At 48.1% G+C, this 22104-nt stretch overlaps 1 protein-coding gene across 4 annotated transcripts in view; it reads left to right on the top strand.

The window, feature by feature from the left end:
* Positions 1–22104, top strand: part of atp9b (ATPase phospholipid transporting 9B) — a 48900-nt gene that overhangs the window by 19580 nt on the left and 7216 nt on the right. For all 4 annotated transcript variants that reach the window (XR_003890211.1, XM_029844860.1, XM_029844859.1 and 1 more), the window contains exons 12-25: positions 2469–2629; positions 2722–2864; positions 4546–4658; positions 6077–6337; positions 14635–14796; positions 15016–15108; positions 17552–17635; positions 17733–17903; positions 18668–18766; positions 18872–18961; positions 19083–19227; positions 20072–20136; positions 20282–20437; positions 21956–22020. Coding sequence is in view for 3 of the 4 variants with exons in the window: in XM_029844860.1 (XP_029700720.1) it covers positions 2469–2629; positions 2722–2864; positions 4546–4658; positions 6077–6337; positions 14635–14796; positions 15016–15108; positions 17552–17635; positions 17733–17903; positions 18668–18766; positions 18872–18961; positions 19083–19227; positions 20072–20136; positions 20282–20437; positions 21956–22020 (1808 nt within the window). In the remaining variant the exon portion in view is untranslated. The remainder of the gene's footprint in view (positions 1–2468; positions 2630–2721; positions 2865–4545; positions 4659–6076; positions 6338–14634; positions 14797–15015; positions 15109–17551; positions 17636–17732; positions 17904–18667; positions 18767–18871; positions 18962–19082; positions 19228–20071; positions 20137–20281; positions 20438–21955; positions 22021–22104) is intronic.

Genomic DNA, 22104 nt, shown 5'->3' with positions numbered 1-22104 from the left:
ATTTGACCTCCTCTGATGGGCAAGTCCAATCCATGAAGGCTATGGCGCGGATCTACAAACATGTTGTACACCAGTGCACAATCCAGAAATGCATCAACTGACATCAACTGGTTTTTGTATTTTATTTGGATTGTATTTTTTAAGTATGACAAATGCGATGTGCTATTCACATAATATCTATTAACACACAGATATGGAAAGTCTATAATGGCTAACTAGTGTAAGGAACAATTAGCAGTAGTTTACTACTTCCAGAAACAAGAGATGATGATGTGGGAGGAGCATGCACTAACCCTAACCCACTAACCCTAACATAACCCACTAACCCTAACCCATTAACCCACTAACCCTAACATAACCCACTAACCCTAACCCAATAACCCTAACCTAACCCTCTAACCCTAACCCACTAACCCTAACCCATTAACCCTCTAACCCTAACCCACTAACCCTAACATAACCCACTAACCCTAACCCATTAACCCACTAACCCTAACCTAACCCACTAACCCTAACCCATTAACCCACTAACCCTAACCCTAACATAACCCACTAACCCTAACATAACCCTAACCCACTAACCATAACCCTCTAACCCTAACCCTAACGGCTCTCCAGTACGAATGAATCTTGACAACCAAATAAAACCCAGGAGTTTGTTATCATCCTGTCTGCTTCATTTGTACTAGTTCACTAGCAGGTTAACCTGAGACTGCACATCAGTGAGTACTTGTTAACAACTGACAGGAACAGTGTTTAGTAGTTAACTAGTTTGGGTCTATTTTGAATTTACACCTCAACTAATGCAGCTTCAAAAGTGCATGTTGTCTTGTGTGCTTTTGGCATTCCTAAGCACAATTCCTAGGTCAGAAAAATCAAAAATATTAACTGGCAGCTCACAGACTACGGAGTGGAAAATATTTTGTATTACGAGTTAACTGGTGAAATTGTGTATGTTGGCTAGTAAAATTGTATTGCATGACTAATTGACTGGTGCAACTGCAAATGGGTTTACTAGTCAAGTAGTAGATGTCTGACTTTTGCTAGTGTACCAGTGAACATGTTGACTCCATCTAGTTTAGTAGTAAGGGCACAAACGGCTCTTTCTGCTTAACCAGTAAGCATTTCACTAGTTAACCTTCACTAGTGAATTACAAACACATGTACAAAACTGGAAATCATGTTCTCTTATTATGTCCCACCCCCCCCCCCCCCCCCCCCCCCCCCCCAGCTCCTTCCATGTTTACCTCCTTCCTGCGGTTGTTTTCTATCTTATTTTTGCTTTTGGTTATTTTTGCTAACCCTAACCCACCTGGGTAGCGTCAGGGCCCCCACTATTTACCAGGAACTCCTGCAGCTGAAACAAGACTTAAGGAAGTTTGCTTGTGGGTTCTATCTGGGTATTCCAGCTTCCTCCCACAGTCCAAGGAAGTGCATTTGGGGGTTAGTTGAATCGGTTACTGTAACATGACCGTAGGCGTGAGTGTGAATGGTGGTCTGTCTGCATGTTGGCCCTGCGATGAGGGGGAAGGCTCCAGCACCCCCAGTGACTTCGTGAGGGACGGAGTGGTTAGAAGATGGGTGGGTTGACTCGGACAAGAATGGAACAAAACAAGCACTCCAGATATTTTTTCCGATAATAATATCTTTGAGGAAATTGAGTCGATTTCCCCTCTTTGACTAGATAAATAACAACTTCATCTGATTCCAGCAAGGCCTGGAAACTTTGGACAACCTTTGTTAAAGCAAAAGGGGGTGCTTTGCTATTCAGATATGCACTGTGGATGTGCCCTCGGGCTTCATCTGAATCCATTCAAACCTCTTATTTTGTGTAATAGCTCGACTATGAACCGTTTAGCCAGGCAGCAGGTGGGGGGATGCCCCACTGGTCTCCCATTCCAACCCACTCAATCCTCACTGGGATGGGCTGGTGGGGGTTTCAGCAGGCCTTTGCTGAGGGCTGTGCCAGAAAGGGGAGGGGCATTTCTTTATTTGACCACATTTTCCCACATGCTCCATTAGCTGAGATGCTCATGAAAAATAAAAGGCAATTCCTGACCTACTTTTTGTGTTCTTTTTTAAAGGAGTGCCTCAATATGGAAATTCTATTTTTGAGGCCCTTTGACCTTTTGTTCTGCTCAAGGAACAATTCTTCAGCAGGGCAATAATGCAGATGTAGTTTACCCCAAACGCCTCCGCTGGACTGATGTTTCATCCAAACGGGTCTTTTATTGTCTTTGTTCGCCTTGTGGAACATTTTCTTTTGCTTTTGAAGTAGATGGTGGTTGATGATGTATAGGTGTCTAAATTGAACATGTTGGAAGTTTACTTAATTTCTGATTCCACCTAAAATAAAAACCTTTTCTCAAAATAAGGAGTCTAAAATGTAAATAATTTGATGTTGAAAATGGCTTAAGACTGGACAAGAATATTAATATCTGCTAACCTCTAACTTCTCCCTATTTTAGTTTGGCCTTTTGGATATGGAACTGAACCGGCTCACCAAAGCTCTGTTTCTTGCTCAAGTGCTTCTGTCGGTTGTCATGGTAGCACTTCAGGGATTTGTGGGTCCTTGGTTCCGTAACCTTTTCAGATTTGTTGTCCTTTTCTCTTACATTATCCCTATCAGGTACTTAACTTTATGATTATTGTTGAATGCATATGTGTAAGTTACATTCGACAAATTTTACAAATTGCACTTTTTTCCTCGTATATGGACAGTTTACGTGTAAACCTGGATATGGGGAAGGCTGCCTACGGCTGGATGATCATGAAAGATGAAAACATCCCTGGCACTGTGGTCAGAACCAGCACCATCCCAGAAGAACTGGGGCGGCTCGTTTACCTGCTAACGGACAAGACCGGTAAGTGCTCTGAAAGCTGAAAAGAAGTCACATTTATTTCCAAATGGCACGATTGAAGTAGCGATCAGAGGGGGTTAGGGCAAAATGTTTTCTTCTTCCTAGGGGGGGCGTAACAGAAAATAATTGAGAAGCACTGCCCTAACCCTACCTGATCCTAACCATAACCCTAACTCTAACCCTCACCCTCACCCTCACCCTCACCCTAACCCTAAGCCTCACCCTAACCCTACCTAATCCTAACCCTAACCCTCACCCTCACCCTCACCCTAAGCCTCACCCTAACCCTACCTGATCCTAACCCTAACCCTAACTCTAACCCTCACCCGCACCCTCACCCTAACCCTACCTAATCCTAACCCTAACCCTAACTCTAACCCTCACCCTCACCCTAAGCCTCACCCTAACCCTACCTGATCCTAACCATAACCCTAACTCTAACCCTCACCCTAACCCTAAGCCTCACCCTAACCCTACCTAATCCTAACCCTAACCCTAACCCTAACTCTAACCCTCACCCTCACCCTCACCCTCACCCTAAGCCTCACCCTAACCCTACCTGATCCTAACCCTAACCCTAACCCTAACTCTAACCCTCACCCTCACCCTCACCCTAACCCTACCTGATCCTAACCATAACCCTAACTCTAACCCTCACCCTCACCCTAACCCTAAGCCTCACCCTAACCCTACCTAATCCTAACCCTAAACCTAACCCTAACTCTAACCCTCACCCTCACCCTCACCCTAAGCCTCACCCTAACCCTACCTGATCCTAACCATAACCCTAACTCTAACCCTCACCCTCACCCTAAGCAAACCAACACGAGCAGGGAAATGGTGGTGTTTAAGATCTCACCTCAAAGTCTTACCTGCGTTGCATCCTAAGAAAAAGAATTGAATGTTCAATGTTCAAGAATCACTTCAGAGACACATTTGTCCAGGAAGACGAGCATGAGAGTGAATTTAAAGACCATTGGTCACGGTTTTATAAGAACACAGGAGCTGCACATATGTTTCAGCATATCTTCATTTAGTCTTCTTTCAATTTATCTCAATCAGAAAATAATTCTTTGATGACAAATTGCTGCTTTCTAACAATGTTAGAAATATATAAGTGATAAATTCAGGTCTTAACTTGCTTCTTTGTCCTACCCTGCTGATGTTTGTAGAGATAATTAGCAGGACCTTTTTATCCAGGGTGAAAGCAGATGGAAAGAAGAACAATCAATCTAATTTAATGAGTTAACCCGGGATGTTTTCAGAGGTTAAATGGCTGCTGAACAGCTCTTTGCTTTATCAGCACTCATTCTGGCAACTGACGTCCATTAAACAAAGCCACTGACCCTGTTTTCAAAGGGTCTTTTGGCAACACAATATTCACTTGACTTCTATTGGATGCACTTTCATGTCTACTTGTTTGGTTAAAGAGAAAGCCGTCCATGTTGTTAATAAGATTAGGCAAGTGAATGATGCCCCATTAATGGCATTTGTTCACAGGTGGTGACTTAGTTTTCATTTAACTTACTTTCAGTTTTAATATAACTTACATTTGGACACAGTCATCACAACACAGAGCTATTTATAGATGAATACTTATATTCACTTTGGACAGTCATTCCTAAAGATGTGCTAGTAGTAATTAGTAATCCTGCTAATCCAAGCATTCCATTTTTCTCTGCAGGCACTTTGACACAGAACGAAATGGTCTTCAAGCGTCTGCACCTGGGGACGGTGTCGTATGGCACCGACACCATGGACGAGATCCAGAGCCACATAATTCGCTCATATGCACAGGTACCTCATTTCACACACCGCCACAGAATGTCAATGCTAATGGAGCTCAACTTGGAGATTGCCACTTCTGCAAGAAAATAACAAAATAAAGTACTCTGTCTAACCACTTTTTGCTGTCTTCATTAGCATAATAGAAGCAAGTCCATAGTGTGGCTCTTATCTGGCTTCAGTCTTGACAGAATGATCTTGTTCTCTTGGCTCCAAACAGCTGCTCACCTTTTAAACCATCTGTCCCCAAACCCTCACGTGGTCGCAGGGCTAACATGGCTAACAGGCCTAACAGGGCTAACAGGGCTAACATGCCAATCAGGCCTAACATGGCTAACATGCCAATCAGGCCTAACAGGGCTAACATGCCAATCAGGCCTAACAGGGCTAACATGCCAATCAGGCCTAACAGGGCTAACATGCCAATCAGGCCTAACAGGCCTAACATGGCTAACAGGCCTAACATGCCAATCAGGCCTAACAGGGCTAACATGGCTAACAGGCCTAACAGGGCTAACAGGGCTAACATGCCAATCAGGCCTAACAGGCCTAACAGGCCTAACAGGGCTAACATGCCAATCAGGCCTAACAGGGCTAACATGCCAATCAGGCCTAACAGGGCTAACATGCCAATCAGGCCTAACAGGGCTAACATGGCTAACAGGGCTAACATGCCAATCAGGCCTAACAGGGCTAACATGCAGAGATAAACAACCATTCACACTCATTCACACCTAAGGTCAATTTCCAGTAGCTTTCCCCTCAGATGCATGTCTCACGGTATCTAAAGAGAACCCTAATGTGCACGTGGAACCCTAATGTGCACGGGGAACCCTAATGTGCACGTGGAACCCTAATGTGCACGGGGAACCCTAATGTGCACGTGGAGAACATGCAAGCACTACACAGGGAACTTTGTGTGTTGCTGTGAGACAATTGAGAGCAATTGATTATGGATAACAACCCTTATAATGATTATTGATAACAACCCTTATAATGATTATTGATAACAACCCTTATAATGATTATTGATAACAACCCTGATAATGATTATTGATAATAACCCTTATAATGATTATTGATAACAACCCTTATAATGATTATTGATAACAACCCTTATAATGATTATTGATAATAACCCTTATAATGATTATTGATAATAACCCTTATGATGGCCAATATAATCAAATAGTTAATCTCAGTCAATTGGCTGTCTGGTACACATCAACTACTCAGAAGCCATAATATCACAATAAAAATCTCTGTTGATTTCTAGATATCCGTTAGTTTGAACAGGAACGAAGGAAGATGTGTGACATCTCTCTTTCATGAAAGCTTTATTTTAACATCTCGAGTACATTTCACTGTCTTGTTTTCTCCTGCTTCCCAACAGGTTCTGTTCATTCTTTCTTTTGTTCATCACATGTCAGGGTTGCCAGGTGACCTCCCAGCCCCCCAGTGGCAGCACCAGTGGTTCAACTCCTTCACGGAAGACACAAACTTCTGGCCCTAAAGTCCGAAAGAGTGTGAGCAGTCGCATCCACGAGGCGGTGAAGGCCATCGCTCTGTGCCACAACGTCACTCCTGTCTATGAGCCCCGTGCCGGTGGGACCAGGGAGACAGAGTCCGCTGAAGCAGACCAGGATTTCAGTGATGAGAACCGCACCTATCAAGCATCCAGCCCAGACGAGGTCAGTCAAGGTCAGATGAGGTCAAGATGTCAAGGTCAGGTCAGATGAGGTCAGTTAAGACCAAAGAGATAGTTTGTGTAACAGCAGATTTGTTAGCAATGATAATTCCATCATTATGTCTTTGAACTGCTTTGAGCCAAGGGTGTGTGTGTGTGGGTTGGGGTGTGGGTGTGTGTGTGTAGGTGTGTGTGTGGGTGGGTGTGTGTGTGTAGGTGTGGGTGGGTGTGTGTGGGTGGGTGTGGGTGTGAGTGTGCGCACATGGGTGTGTGGACTTGGTGGTGGACTTGGTGGTGGACTTGGTGGTGGACTTGGAGGTGGACTTGGTGGTGGACTTGGTGGTGGACTTGGTGGTGGACTTGGTGGTGGACTTGGAGGTGGACTTGGTGGTGGACTTGGTGGTGGACTTGGAGGTGGACTTGGTGGTGGACTTGCTGGTGGACTTGCTGGTGGACTTGCTGGTGGACTTGCTGGTGGACTTGGTGGTGCTGCAATCCTCCAGCCTCTGAGCCACCTCTGGCTGCTCCTGCTTCATGTCCTTCACTCACTGACTGCAGCGTCAGGTGTTGCCAACATGCTTCTGGCAGCAATAGTTTAGACTCGACTGCTCAGCCTGTCCTATAAAATGAGTTAGCATGAAGGAGATGAAAACCAAGGTCATTGCACCTTCTTGGTCTGTCAGATCATGAGCTGGTCCCTATCTAACCTTAGAGCCTTTATTATCTCTGCCGGGGGCTACTGGCTCCTATAAGCATATAAGCAGGTAAACAAGGAAATAAATGCCTTGTTGTTTTCTTCCTAACCCGAACTAGATTCAGATTCAGATTCAGATCCTTTATTGTCCCACACGGGGAAATTTACAGTGCAACAACAGCAACAAGCACTCAGAGAAAAATAAGATAAAATCAAATAGAAATCAAATGGAATATACAAAGAGGATGTATATTTACAATAATCCAGATAAATGGATACTCGGCCTCTGTGTACCTGTACATAGTACAGAGGGTGAATACAATATACATCTCAGAATATATAATATTCAGATTGTGTTAGCGGGTGTTCTGTTTATTGTGCAGTCTGACTAACCTGCATTGGGTTAGGCTTAGGGTTAGGGTTACACAAAGCAGTGGGATAGGGTTAGGTTAGGGTTAGGGTTACACAAAGCAGTGGGATAGGGTTAGGTTAGGGTTAGGGTTACACAAAGCAGTGGGATAGGGTTAGGTTAGGGTTAGGGTTACACAAAGCAGTGGGATAGGGTTAGGGTTAGGGTTACACAAAGCAGTGGGATAGGGTTAGGTTAGGGTTAGGGTTACACAAAGCAGTGGGTTAGGGTTAGGTTAGGGTTAGCTTATGGTTAGGGTTAGGGTTACACAAAGCAGTGGGTTAGGGTTAGGGTTACACAAAGCAGTGGGATAGGGTTAGGTTATGATTAGGTTAGGTTAGGGTTAGGGTTAGGGTTACACAAAGCAGTGGGTTAGGGTTAGGTTATGGTTAGGGTTAGGTTAGGGTTAGCTTATGGTTAGGGTTAGGGTTACACAAAGCAGTGGGTTAGGGTTAGGTTAGGGTTAGGGTTACACAAAGCAGTGGGTTAGGGTTAGGGTTACACAAAGCAGTGGGATAGGGTTAGGTTATGATTAGGTAGGTTAGGGTTACACAAAGCAGTGGGTTAGGTTAGGGTTAGGATTACACAAAGCAGTGGGTTAGGGTTAGGTTGGGGTTAGGTTAGGGTTAGGTTAGGGTTAGAGTTAGGGTTAGGTTAGGGTTACACAAAGCAGTGGGTTAGGTTAGGGTTAAGGTTAGGGCTAGGTTAGGGTTACACAAAGCAGTGGGTTAGGGTTAGGTTAGGGTTAGGGTTACACAAAGCAGTGGGTTAGGGTTAGGGTTACACAAAGCAGTGGGTTATGGTTAGGGTTATGGTTAGGGTTAGGGTTACACAAAGCAGTGGGTTAGGGTTAGGGTTACACAAAGCAGTGGGTTAGGGTTAGGGTTACACAAAGCAGTGGGATAGGGTTAGGTTGTTGCGTTTGCGAAGTAAAGGCAATACAACTTAGATTTCCATTGACACACAATCGTGTGTGTCTTTTATTGAAACCACAACAAGAAGTAGGAAAAAATCAAATCAGAGCGGGAAAAACCACACCCCCGCCCCTCAACTCCCACGGTCCGTTAAAGGGGCCGTGCCAAATTACCCGACTTAGTTGTCGGCAAATAGCGCGAGCGAATGAGGAACTCATACATAGCAAAATGCTCAACAGGACTATGGCAATGGAACAGATATGAACAATGATGGTGAATTATGATATACAAGTGACCGCTACACATGCCCCCCCAGAATTCACCATCGCAAAGCAATAACAGTCAACGAGTCGGGGCTCGAACGGGCCGGCCAGACCGTGTGCGTCGAAGCGGTATTGGTGGTGCTAGAGGAGCAGGGGAAACAGGACGCGCAGGGCGGTCAGTGGCACTGACAGAGCTTTCAGGGATCTGTGTTCCTCTCAGAGGACTGGGCCGAGCGGGGGGGGCGTCCACGCCGCGGGGGCACGGCTGTGGCAACTGGCTGACCAAGGTCCAAGTGAGCTGCCTTGAGGCGGTCTATCGTAACACGTTCAGGTCGGCCTCCCACGTCGAGCAGAAAATGCTTATCCCCGCTCTCCAAAACACGAAAACGCCCATCATAAGGTGGCTGCAGCGGGCCTCGATGAGCATCATGGCGGATAAAAACATAGTCTGCCCTCTCCAAGGACGGTGGGACATGGGATGGTGGCAAACCATGCTGGGAAACAGGGATGGGTGCAAAAACCTTGGCAGCATCAAGGAGTGTTGCACGCTGTGCGCTCGCAGACCAAGGCGCTGTAGTGTTGGGGACAAACTCACCTGGCACCCGCAGTGGCTCTCCATACACCATCTCCGCCGAGGAACACTGCAGGTCATCTTTGGGGGCGGTGCGCAGCCCCAACAAGACCCAAGGAAGTCTGTCCACCCAGCTACTGTCCTTCAGAGACGCCCGAAGAGCAGCCTTCATGGAGCGGTGAAACCGCTCACACATGCCGTTGGCCTGTGGGTGGTATGCCATTGTGTGATGCAGTTTCACCCCTAGGCTCTCCCCTACAGAAGTCCAGAGCTCAGAGGTGAATTGCGAGCCACGGTCAGATGAGATGTCAGCAGGGGGACCGAAACGGGCAACCCAAGTCCCAATAAACGCACGTGCCACCTCGGCCGAGGTAGCCGACTGCAGGGGCACCGCCTCCGGCCAGCGGGTGGTCCTGTCCACCATTGTGAGGAGGTAAGTGCAGCCGCGGGAAGGGGGAAAGGGCCCAACCAGGTCCACATGGACATGGTCGAAACGTCGCTCTGGCACCGGAAATGGGGCCAGCGGGGCCCTAGCATGGCACTGTACCTTTGAGCGCTGGCATGCGACGCACATGGCAGCCCAATCCCTGACGTCCTTTCTGAGCCCATGCCAAACAAATTTAGCAGCCACAAGACGTTGAGAAGCCTTCCTCCCCGGATGGGAGAGGTTGTGGACTGAATCAAACACACGCCGCCTCCAAACCGTGGGCACAACAGGGCGTAGCTGACCGGTACTGACGTCACAGAGAAGCGTGACACCAGTGCTCCCAAAAGGAACCTCGCGCAGCTGCAGCCCCGTGGCTGCAGACTTTAGAGCTTGGACATCACTGTCTGTGGTTTGGTCCACTGCCATCTGTCCGTAGTCAAGTCCCACATGGACAGCGCCTGTGATGGCCCGGGAGAGGCAGTCCGCAACGACATTGGTCTTACCAGCCAGGTGTTTAATGTCCGTGGTGAACTCGGAGATGTAGGAAAGGTGCCTCTGCTGCCGAGCCGACCATGGTTCTGCCGTCTTTGCCATCGCGAAGGTGAGGGGCTTGTGATCCACAAAGGCAGTGAAAGACCTGCCCTCAAGCAGAGGACGGAAATGGCGAATGGCCAGGTAGAGGCCAAGGAGCTCACGGTCAAACGTGCTGTACTTCCGCTCATTGGGTCGTAGCTGCCTACTAAAAAAGGCCAGGGGTTGCCAAGCACCTTCTACCCATTGTTCATGCACCGCACCCACTGCGTAATCCGAGGCATCCGTGGTGATTGAGATTGGCGCGTCAGGCAATGGGTGTGCCAACAGTGTAGCATTGGCCAGAGCAGCCTTAACGTTCTCGAATGCACGCTGTCGCACGTCGGACCAGTCAACCATGTGCTTGGGAACCGCCCCTTTCAAACAGTCATACAGTGGCCGCATGAGGTCCGCTGCCCGGGGGAGGAAACGGTGGTAAAAATTCACCATACCCAGGAACTCCTGGAGCGCCTTGACCGTGACTGGGCGGGGAAAGCTCGCGATGGCCTCCACCTTTTCCAGCAGGGGAACTGCTCCGTACCGTGTCACGTGATGGCCCAGGAAGTCGATGGTAGACAGTCCAAACTGGCACTTCGCCGGGTTTATGATGAGCCCATGCTGGCTGAGGCGCTGGAAAAGAGCCCTGAGGTGTGCCACGTGCTCAGCCTGAGACGTGCTTGCGACAAGGATGTCATCCAAGTACACAAATAGGAATGGCAGGTCGCGTAGGACGGAGTCCATCAGGCGCTGAAAAGTCTGTGCTGCACTTTTAAGACCAAAAGGCATCCGTAAAAACTCAAACAGGCCGAACGGGGTGATTACCGCTGTCTTGGGGACATCGGCAGGGTGGACTGGTACCTGGTGGTAGCCGCGGACAAGGTCCACCTTCGAAAAGACCGTTTTCCCAGCCAGATGCGCGGAAAAATCTTGTATGTGCGGGACAGGGTAACGGTCCGGGGTGGTGGCATCGTTGAGCCTGCGGTAATCGCCACATGGCCGCCAACCCCCACCCGGCTTCTCCACCATGTGCAGAGGTGATGCCCAAGGGCTCTTGGAGCGGCGAATGATGCCCAGGCGTTCCATTGTCTCGAACTCCGCTTGAGCAATGGAGAGCTTGGCCGGGTCCAGACGCCTGGCCCGAGCGTGCACAGGGGCGCCTGTGGTGGCGATGTGGTGTTCCACACCATGCTTGGCCGTGGCAGATGAAAACGTGGGCTGAGTCAGAGCAGGAAACTCGGTGAGGAGGCGAAGGAAAATGTCTGCAGTGGGGAGCATGCTGGAAAGCCTGACTGAGTCTGTAACACCAAGAGTGCATTCATACGAACAGAAAGTGACTGCATCCACAAGGCGTCTATTTTTGACATCAACCAGAAGTCCAAAAGCGCAGAGGAAGTCTGCACCAATCAGTGGCACAGTCACCTTGGCAGTCACAAAGTTCCATCCAAAACGCTGTCCACCAAAACACAACTCCACATACCTCACCCCATACGTGCGGATGGGGCTGCCGTTCGCTGCTTCCATAGGGGGCCCATGGGACTCGGACAGCATGTCCAACTTCGACGCTGGCAGGACACTCCTCTGAGCACCTGTGTCACAGAGGAACCGTCGTCTGGAGAGAGAGTCCTGGATGAACAGCAGCCTGCCAGTTTGGCCGACGCTCATGGCTACTGCTGAGCGCCGGCCCTGGCGTTTCCCTGCGGAGGTGGGCCGGTGAAACTGCATGGAGGGCGGCACCGCCTGGCTTTGACCCCAAACCGTGCATGGAAAAAGCACAGCCCAGAAACCTGTTGATGCCGAGGAGCCGCTGCGGCAGCTGTGAAAGCGGGAGCGTCAACCACAGGACCGTCTGCGCCAGCCGGGAGGAACGCAGCCACATAGGTCGGTTGGGAGGCGAGGAAGAATTTATCCGCCTCAGCAGCAAGCGCACGGCAGTCCGAGATTGCTGTGTTGGCCAAAGCAGCCCGCACTTGGGGAGGCAGCAGTCGCAGGAAAAGCTGGATGAAGAGAAAATCGGGCTTGTGTTCACCCAAAAGATCTAACATTTTGTCCATTAGTTCGGAAGGCTTGGAATCACCCAGCCCCTGCAAAGAGAAAAGGCGGCTAGCCCTCTCTGCGTTGGAAAGTTCGAACGTTCGTAAGAGGTGAGCCTTCAAAGTGCCATACTTGTTCTCCGGCGGTGGCTGTTTAAGAATGCCTACCACTCTGGATGCTGTAGCACTCCCAAGAGCAGAAACCACATAATAATATTTGGTCTCATCCGCGGTGATTTCTCGCAGCGCGAACTGTGCCTCCGCTTGAGCAAACCACGCAGTCGCCGAAGTCTCCCAAAACTCCGGCAGCTTCAATGAAACTGCATTCGTCGCCATGGTCGGAAATAAAAGTCACTGAATGATACGTCCAGCGAGAGTCGGGGTCACCAGTGTTGCGTTTGCGAAGTAAAGGCAATACAACTTAGATTTCCATTGACACACAATCGTGTGTGTCTTTTATTGAAACCACAACAAGAAGTAGGAAAAAATCAAATCAGAGCGGGAAAAACCACACCCCCGCCCCTCAACTCCCACGGTCCGTTAAAGGGGCCGTGCCAAATTACCCGACTTAGTTGTCGGCAAATAGCGCGAGCGAATGAGGAACTCATACATAGCAAAATGCTCAACAGGACTATGGCAATGGAACAGATATGAACAATGATGGTGAATTATGATATACAAGTGACCGCTACACATGCCCCCCCCAGAATTCACCATCGCAAAGCAATAACAGTCAACGAGTCGGGGCTCGAACGGGCCGGCCAGACCGTGTGCGTCGAAGCGGTATTGGTGGTGCTAGAGGAGCAGGGGAAACAGGACGCGCAGGGCAACAATGATGGTGAATTATGATATACAAGTGACCGCTACAAGGTTATGATTAGGTTAGGTTAGGGTTAGGGTTAGGGTTACACAAAGCAGTGGGTTAGGGTTAGGTTATGGTTAGGGTTAGGTTAGGGTTAGCTTATGGTTAGGGTTAGGGTTACACAAAGCAGTGGGTTAGGGTTAGGTTAGGGTTAGGGTTACACAAAGCAGTGGGATAGGGTTAGGTTATGATTAGGTTAGGTTAGGGTTAGGGTTACACAAAGCAGTGGGTTAGGTTAGGGTTAGGATTACACAAAGCAGTGGGTTAGGGTTAGGTTAGGGTTAGGTTAGGGTTAGGTTAGGGTTAGAGTTAGGGTTAGGGTTAGGTTAGGGTTACACAAAGCAGTGGGTTAGGGTTAGGTTAGGGTTAAGGTTAGGGCTAGGTTAGGGTTACACAAAGCAGTGGGTTAGGGTTAGGTTAGGGTTAGGGTTACACAAAGCAGTGGGTTATGGTTAGGGTTATGGTTAGGGTTAGGGTTACACAAAGCAGTGGGTTAGGGTTAGGGTTACACAAAGCAGTGGGTTAGGGTTAGGTTAGGGTTATGGTTAGGGTTACACAAAGCAGTGGGATCAGCCACCTTCTTACCTACTTACATTTTCAGTTCCCTTTTACCTGTTTTTTATAATTAAATATTTCTGAGCAGTGGAGCAACACAATTTGACCATTATTAGCATCATAGTATTAGAATATTGTTCATTCATTTTTCACAGAATCATATGAACTGCTGCTGATTTGAAGTGTCCATCTGTTTTATAATACAAAATATATAGAAAGTATTTTGAGTTTTTCCGATCAGTCTCTAGATTTTTGCCTTAATTAACTGAAGATTAACATGCAGTCAGCATCAAAATGGACATTTTTATTTGTGAAGAGCTGATAAAGTGGATTAAAGAGCTGGTTGATGATAGAGTTGTGTTTGATAAATATAACCGGCCCTTTTTTATAGAAGTGATGGGTATTAGCAGGAAGCTCCAACATGTAGGTCAGAGAATAAAAACCTTTTGAGTGAGCTATTGAAAATGAGCCTATCGAGGCGTCTGCAGCTGAACACTCACGGGGGGGGGGGGTTAGGGTTGGGGGGGTGCACTTCCTGCTGGGGAGAAATGAATGAGAAGAGCTCTCCAGATGTGAACATACTGCAACCCTCCGATGGATCTGTCCACCAGAGACAGGAAATGAGTGGTTGTTTTCATTTTCTATACTGTTTTTACCTTTCTCTTTTATATGTGCTTAATAATAATAATAATAATTAATAATTCTTTCATACCTGCCTTAATTATTATGTGAAAACACTGAGTTAAAATGAGTCTTTAATCAGTAACCGTAAACCTAAAAGCAACAGTTTCTAACCCTCTACAAATGTATTTTTTCCACACGTATGTCGTATTACTTCAACTGAAAAAGGTGCATTTATTCATTTAGTAAAAATATGAATTGTTAGTTATATTGAACCCTAACCAACTAATTATGTTTCTGATCTATTTGAACATAAGTGTGATATGTATCCAATCTTTAAATCCACTTTTATGAGCAAGGAGAAAAGCTTTCCCTGTCCCTCCAGGTGGAGCTGGTGCGGTGGACCCGGAGCGTCGGCCTGACCCTGGTGACCAGGGACCTGAGCTCCCTGCAGTTAAAGACTCCCTCGGGACAGATTCTGTCCTTCTCCATCCTTCAGACCTTCCCCTTCACGTCTGAGAGCAAACGCATGGGCATCATCGTCCGGGTGGGATTGATTTCTGAATGATGCCTTTTAAATAAAGCACATATAGAGAACTGTTTTTCTAATTTATAAAAGAAAAATGAACAATCAAAACATTCAGTATTTTTTACACTGAATTGTTTGAGGTGTAAAATTCTGTTCATTGTGAGAGACGAGACAGTTCAGCTATTAAAAGCTTCTGTTGTCAGGAAAATCACTCATTTCATTTGTCATTTGTTTTAGGAAGAGTCAACTGGAGATATTACCTTCTACATGAAGGGTGCAGATGTTGCCATGGCGACCATTGTCCAGTATAACGATTGGTTGGAAGAAGAGGTAACCCTAACCCTGACCCTAACCCTGATTTTAACCCTGACCCTGATTTTAACCCTGACCCTAACCCTAACCCTGATTTCAACCCTGACCCTGACCCGAACCCTGATTTTAACCCTGACCCTAACTCTAGCCCTGACCCTAACCCTAACCCTGACCCTGACCCTAACCCTGATTTTAACCCTAACCCTGATTTTAACCCTGACCCTAACCCTGACCCTGACCCTGATTTTAACTCTGACCCTAACTCTAGCCCTGACCCTAACCCTGACCCAGCTTCAAGGGAAGTACAGGTTCTTCAGGACTGATTTCTATACCTGCTCTAATCGATGCCTTGATTTAATGTCTTTCCTTCCTTCCTGGAAAAGAGGCATGATGCAAAATCCCTCCCAATAATGCTCTTCAGTATATATTTGAAGCAGAAGACGGCGTTTGCATCTGGTTGGGAATGGCCCTGGTTGTATTTCTTAGGGGGCAAAAACTGCCTGTGTAAAAAGGGTGAAGTTCACTTCTTCACTGAAATGTGGAGTAGAAAAGTACATGTGAGCAGTTATTCCGGCTCCTTGTTGTCCTGGTTTCCTCTTCAGGAAGACACGATAATAAAGACGTCTGAAAATGTTCCATCTGAAAATGCCCAGTTCATTAATGAGCATAATGGCTTTTGAGTCTGAATTTATTTTCTTAGAGAACAAGAGACCACTTTGTTTAATAAAATGCTTATACAAATTATATTAGCGTATTGCTCAAACCTCTGCTGGGCAGAGCTCTCGCAGACCCCTGTTCTGAGCGATATAATATCCAGTAATCTTTACACTATCCTATAAAATTAGCAACTGTTTTTATTTTTTTAATTTCACAATCCGGTTGATATCATCTGGTATATGGAAGTGTCCCGTGTCCTCTATTAATAAGGACAACCATCCAGGGGTCAACGGGCCGTGTCTGTAGCAGTCCCATAGTGGATCGTGTGCTTCACGTTCATAATTATATTGGCATTATTGAGTCATTTAGCACTGGGGGCACAATTTCATTTAATTAGTGACCTACATAAATTAATTACAGTATGTCATATTCTCCACCAATGGCTTTATTTCCCACCGTCTCTCTGCTTATCAATAACCCATCAGCAGCCCAGGTTCACCCACTGGTGTTTCATATGGACGGCGTCCACCCTGGTCTTAGCGTCCTCTGGTCCGGACCCGAGGCTACGATATTCCCATTGATCTGTGGAGTCGGGAACAAAACTACAATATTCCCATTGATCTGTGGAGTCGGTAGCAATATGCTGTTATTGACAATCCTGTCCATGGTGTACTGATACAGCCCCCACGATGGGTGGGTGGGGGTGGGGGTTGGTGTGTGTGGGGGGGAAGGTGGGGGTGTGAGGCGGGGGGTGGGGGTGGGGGGGGTGTTATTGTTTCAACCATATTATCTATAACTAGAACTCATCTGATGGCTCAGAGTTGCTCACTAATATTCAGGTCCTGATTTCTTCTCCAGAACCTCGACTGTCCTTCAAACTACTGGAGTTTAGTTTGAGATTTACTTTATTCTTAAAATACTGGTAACTTTGAAATGTTCTAACACCCATTTCCCTAGTTTTAAATTAATTCGTTAGTTAGTTAGTTAGTTAGTTAGTTAGTTATACCGTTTTCTGATCGAATTCACTGTTACTAAAATTTGTCATTGATCTTTGACCTGGTTTTGATGCTAGTTAGTGAATGACATCAACAGCAGCTCTAGTCGGGAGCGTTTTGCTAAAGTGTAACTCTTAATTGATCTCCAACATCTACTGATGGTTCAGCGATGGGCCAGTTGGCCTGCAGCCTCTTTTATGTCTTAAAATCAACTTAATTATATTGTTTTCTATCCATCTTGGGGGTAAAAAAGAAGTTCATGAAAAAAAGATGAAAGAAAGAAAGTGGGATAATTCTGGTTAATCTTGCCAGTTTTCAAGTGTTAACCTAACCCTAACCCGAACCCTAACCCTTTTCAATAGTGATGGAGGCAGCAGCAGGAAAGTCCTCCACATTTGCTGCACGTTCCTCTGCTGTTTCTCCTTTGAGCTCAACATAATCCAGCAGTGTTGTTTCATGCTGCCGTCATACCTGACTATTAATGGCAGCGGTGTCCCACGTCCATGATCTCCGCTAGTCTCGGTCCTGTTAGCGTAGTGGTTGCCCATGGTGCAAGAATGTTCCTGACTATGGTGCCACCTTTGGTCTTCTCACATGAAAACTCGGGCTCGTAAATCTTCCTCGTCGGTTGTGCTGTGGACTCCATAGAGCCCTAAACATGATGAGCTCTTATGATTCCCTCCTGCACAGCTAAATTAGACACTTTTGGGGACGACTTTTTCAAGAATATCATGACAGAGTTAAGGAGGCTTGGTTCTGTTAGCAGTTAGCTGATATGTCAACTCAAATCTTTTTTCTTCTTGTTGAAGTGTGGAAACATGGCAAGAGAAGGTCTGAGAACACTGGTGGTGGCAAAGAAGTCTCTGTCGGAGGAGCAGTATCAGGACTTTGAGGTGGGAGCTGACTGTCCACTGGATCCCATCGGAACAATCTTGTGTATTTGAGACCCTTTAAAGTTCCTACGTCTTCTGTTACTTCTGGTTGGTGCAGAACCGCTACAACCAGGCAAAGCTGAGTGTCCATGATCGAGCCCTGAAGGTTGCAGCCGTGGTGGAGAGCCTGGAGAGAGAGATGGAGCTTCTGTGTCTGACTGGTGTGGAGGACCAGCTCCAAGCAGATGTCCGACCAACACTGGAGCAGCTCAGAAATGCTGGAATTAAGGTTGGACTCTAGCTGTGACTGTAACTGGGGTAAAGAAACTGGCCAGAGAGACTAACCCTAACCATAACCCTAACCACTAACCCTAACCCCTAACCCCAACCCCAACCCCAACCCCAACCCCAACCCCTAACCCTAACCCCTAACCCCTAACCCTAACCCTAACCCTAACCCCTAACCCTAACCCCAACCCATAACCCTAACCCTAACCCAACCCATACCCTAACCCTAACCCAACCCCAACCCTAACCCCTAACCCCAACCCATAACCCCTAACCCCAACCCATAACCCTAACCCTAAACTGGCCAGAGAGACTAACCCTAACCCCAACCCTAACCCCTAACCCCTAACCCCAACCCATAACCCTAACCCTAACCCTAACCCCTAACCCTAACCCCAACCCCTAACCCCAACCCCCAACCCCTAACCCCAACCCCTAACCCCTAACCCTAACCCTAAACTGGCCAGAGAGACTAACCCTAACCCAACTCTGGGTGCAAGAGAACATAAAACAACTGTTAAAATTGATCTGTTCTTAGTTTCTAATCCTTCCTGAATGTTTTGTTAAAATGTTAATGATATTTCCAAGAATGTTCAAATTCTGTATATATAAAAAAAATAAGATTTATTAATTTTGAATCAAAATTGTTGTTGATAATGCAAGTTGTATGTGGACATCTGTATTCTGAATATTTGCTTTGCTAACGAGCTGCTCTCTGGGAGCAGCAGCCTGTTCCTCATTAGCAGCTTTTTCTTCCCTCCTCAGATCTGGATGCTGACTGGGGACAAACTGGAGACAGCTACCTGCATAGCCAAAAGCTCCCATTTGGTCTCCAGAAACCAAGACATCCATGTTTTTAAACCAGTATGCCTCATTTCTGGTTTTCCTCTGCTGTCTTCGTGATGACGCATGTTAACTTCAACATCAACCACATTCAGTTCATTCAGCTGTCCATTTGCTGTCATGCAGGTCTCAACCAGGGGAGAAGCCCATCTGGAGCTGAATGCCTTCAGGAGGAAACATGACTGTGCTCTGGTCATCTCTGGAGACTCCTTAGAGGTGCGTCAGTCACAGTCATGATGTTTGGGAGCCTTAAAAATAAGCCCACAATAAACAGACATTCTTCTGGAGTTTCTTTTCATGTCCATCAGTTAGCATCTGCCTATCTGCTGTTTTCCAGGTGTGTTTGCGTTATTATGAGCATGAGTTTGTCGAACTGGCGTGCCAGTGTCCAGCTGTGGTCTGCTGTCGCTGTTCCCCAACCCAGAAGGCCCAAATAGTCACGCTCCTCCAGCAGCACACAGCAAACAGAACCTGTGCCATAGGCAAGTGATGAATGTGGCCGCAGCTAACCCTGACCCTGACCCTGACCCTAACCCTGACCCTGACCCTAACCCTGACCCTAACCCTGACGCTAACCCTAACGCTGACCCTAACTACCCCTGACCCTAACCCTGACCCTAACCCTGACCCTAACGCTGACCCTAACTACCCCTGACCCTAACCCCGACCCTGACACTGACCCTAACCCTGACCCTGACCCTGACCCTAACCCTGACGCTAACCCTAACGCTAACCCTGACCCTAACGCTGACCCTAACTACCCTGACTCTGACCCTAACCCCGACCCTGACACTGACCCTAACCCTGACCCTAACCCTGACCCTGACCCTAACTACCCCTGACCCTAACCCTGACCCTAACCCTAATGTTAACCCTGACCCTAACCCTGACCCTAATGCTAACCCTAACCCTGACCCTAACCTTGACCCTAGCCCTGACCTTAACCCTAGCCCTGACCCTAACGCTAACCCTGACCCTAGCCCTGACCCTAACCCTAACCCTAACCCTAACCCTGACCCTAATGCTAACCCTAACCCTGACCCTAGCCCTGACCTTAACCCTAGCCCTGACCCTGACCCTAACGCTGACCCTAACCCTGACCCTAACGCTGACCCTAACCCTGACCCTGACCCTGACCCTCAGCTCAGCCGTGTGGAGGCTTGTTGCCCGCAGATAAACGACCCATAACTGTGCTGTGTCATAGAACCTCTCACATGATGCAGGAGAACCCATGTCCACATGGTCAGAACAGTCATTAAAGCCTAACTCCTGCTTCTCTTTGCTTGGTATTAATCAAATTATGTAATAAAGGCTTTTTTTCTTAAGGTGATGGAGGAAATGATGTCAGTATGATCCAGGCAGCAGATTGTGGTATTGGAATTGAAGGAAAGGTAAAGTATAAAGTACACAAACTAGTTTTATTGTCTAACGGTGGAACAATATTCCTCCATGGTTTAATTTTCTGCCTTTCTGTGGTTTGAAATGGTTTAAATAATATCAATAGTAGAGAGAAACATTCCTCGTCATCTGTTCCAGGAAGGTAAACAGGCGTCTCTGGCTGCAGACTTCTCCATCACTCAGTTCAAGCACATCGGTCGCCTGATCATGGTCCACGGCAGGAACAGCTACAAACGCTCAGCAGCGCTGGGCCAGTTTGTCATGCACAGAGGGATGATCATCTCCACCATGCAGGTACTGCAGCCTGACCCTGACCCCGACCCTAACCCCGACCCTAACCCCGACCCTAACACTGACCCTAACACTGACCCTAACCCTGACCCTAACACTGACCCTAACCCCGACCCTAACCCTGACCCTAACCCCGACCCTGACACTGACCCTAACCCCGACCCTGACACTGACCCTAACCCCGACCCTAACCCTGACACTGACCCTGACCCTAACCCCGACCCTAACACTGACCCTAACACTGACCCTAACCCCGACCCTAACCCTGACACTGACCCTGACCCTAACCCGGACCCTAACCCTGACCCTAACCCCGACCCTAACCCTGACCCTAACCCTGACCCTGACACTGACCCTGACACTGACCCTAACACTGACCCTAACCCCGACCCTAACCCTGACCCTAACCCCGACCCTAACCCCGACACTGACCCTGACACTGACCCTAACCCCGACCCTAACCCCGACACTGACCCCGACCCTAACCCCGACCCTAACCCTGACCCTAACACTGACCCTGACACTGACCCTAACCCTGACACTGACCCTGACCCTAACCCTGACCCTAACCCCGACCCTAACCCCGACCCTGACCCTAACACTGACCCTGACCCTAACACTAACCCTGACCCTAACACTGACCCTGACCCTAACCCCGACCCTAACCCTGACACTGACCCTGACCCTAACCCTGACCCTGACCCCGACCCTAACCCTGACCCTAACACTGACACTGACCCTAACACTGACCCTAACCCCGACCCTAACCCTGACACTGACCCTAACCCTGACCCTAACCCCGACCCTAACCCTGACCCTAACCCCGACCCTAACCCCCGACCCTGACACTGACCCTAACCCTGACCCTGACACTGACCCTGACCCTAACACTGACCCTAACCCTGACCCTAACCCCGACCCTAACCCTGACCCTGACACTGACCCTAACACTGACCCTAACCCCGACCCTAACCCTGACACTGACCCTGACCCTAACACTGACCCTGACCCTAACCCTAACCCTAACCCTGACACTGACCCTGACCCTGACCCTAACCCCGACCCTAACCCTGACACTGACCCTGACCCTAACACTGACACTGACCCTGACACTGACCCTAACACTGACACTGACCCTGACCCTGACCCTAACCCCGACCCTAACCCTGACCCTAACCCTGACACTGACCCTGACCCTGACACTGACCCTAACCCTAACCCTGACACTGACCCTGACCCTAACACTGACCCTAACCCTGACACTGACCCTAACCCCGACCCTAACCCTGACCCTAACCCCGACCCTAACCCTGACCCTAACCCCGACCCTAACCCTGACCCTAACCCCGACCCTGACACTGACCCTGACACTGACCCTAACCCCGACCCTAACCCTGACCCTGACCCTAACCCTGACCCTAACCCCGACCCTGACCCTGACCCTCACCCTGACCCTGAGAAGATGGCTTGGATGAAGGTGTGCCCTGTTCCAGTTCTAAATGTCTTGTTTTCCCCCCCCAGGCTGTCTTCTCCTCTATCTTTTACTTTGCCTCTGTGTCCCTGTACCAGGGCTTCCTCATGGTGGGGTAGGCTCATGTTCTCTGCTGTTTCTAATCAATCTGCCTCGTGCATCATAAAGATCTGCAGTTACTCCTCATCCTTCTGTATTC

This window comes from Takifugu rubripes, chromosome 12, assembly GCF_901000725.2.
Source record: "Takifugu rubripes chromosome 12, fTakRub1.2, whole genome shotgun sequence".
In the NCBI taxonomy this organism is placed as follows: Eukaryota; Metazoa; Chordata; class Actinopteri; order Tetraodontiformes; family Tetraodontidae; genus Takifugu; species Takifugu rubripes.
The sequence above is the reverse complement of the archived record's forward strand: the minus strand, read 5'-3'. Positions and strand labels throughout refer to the sequence as shown.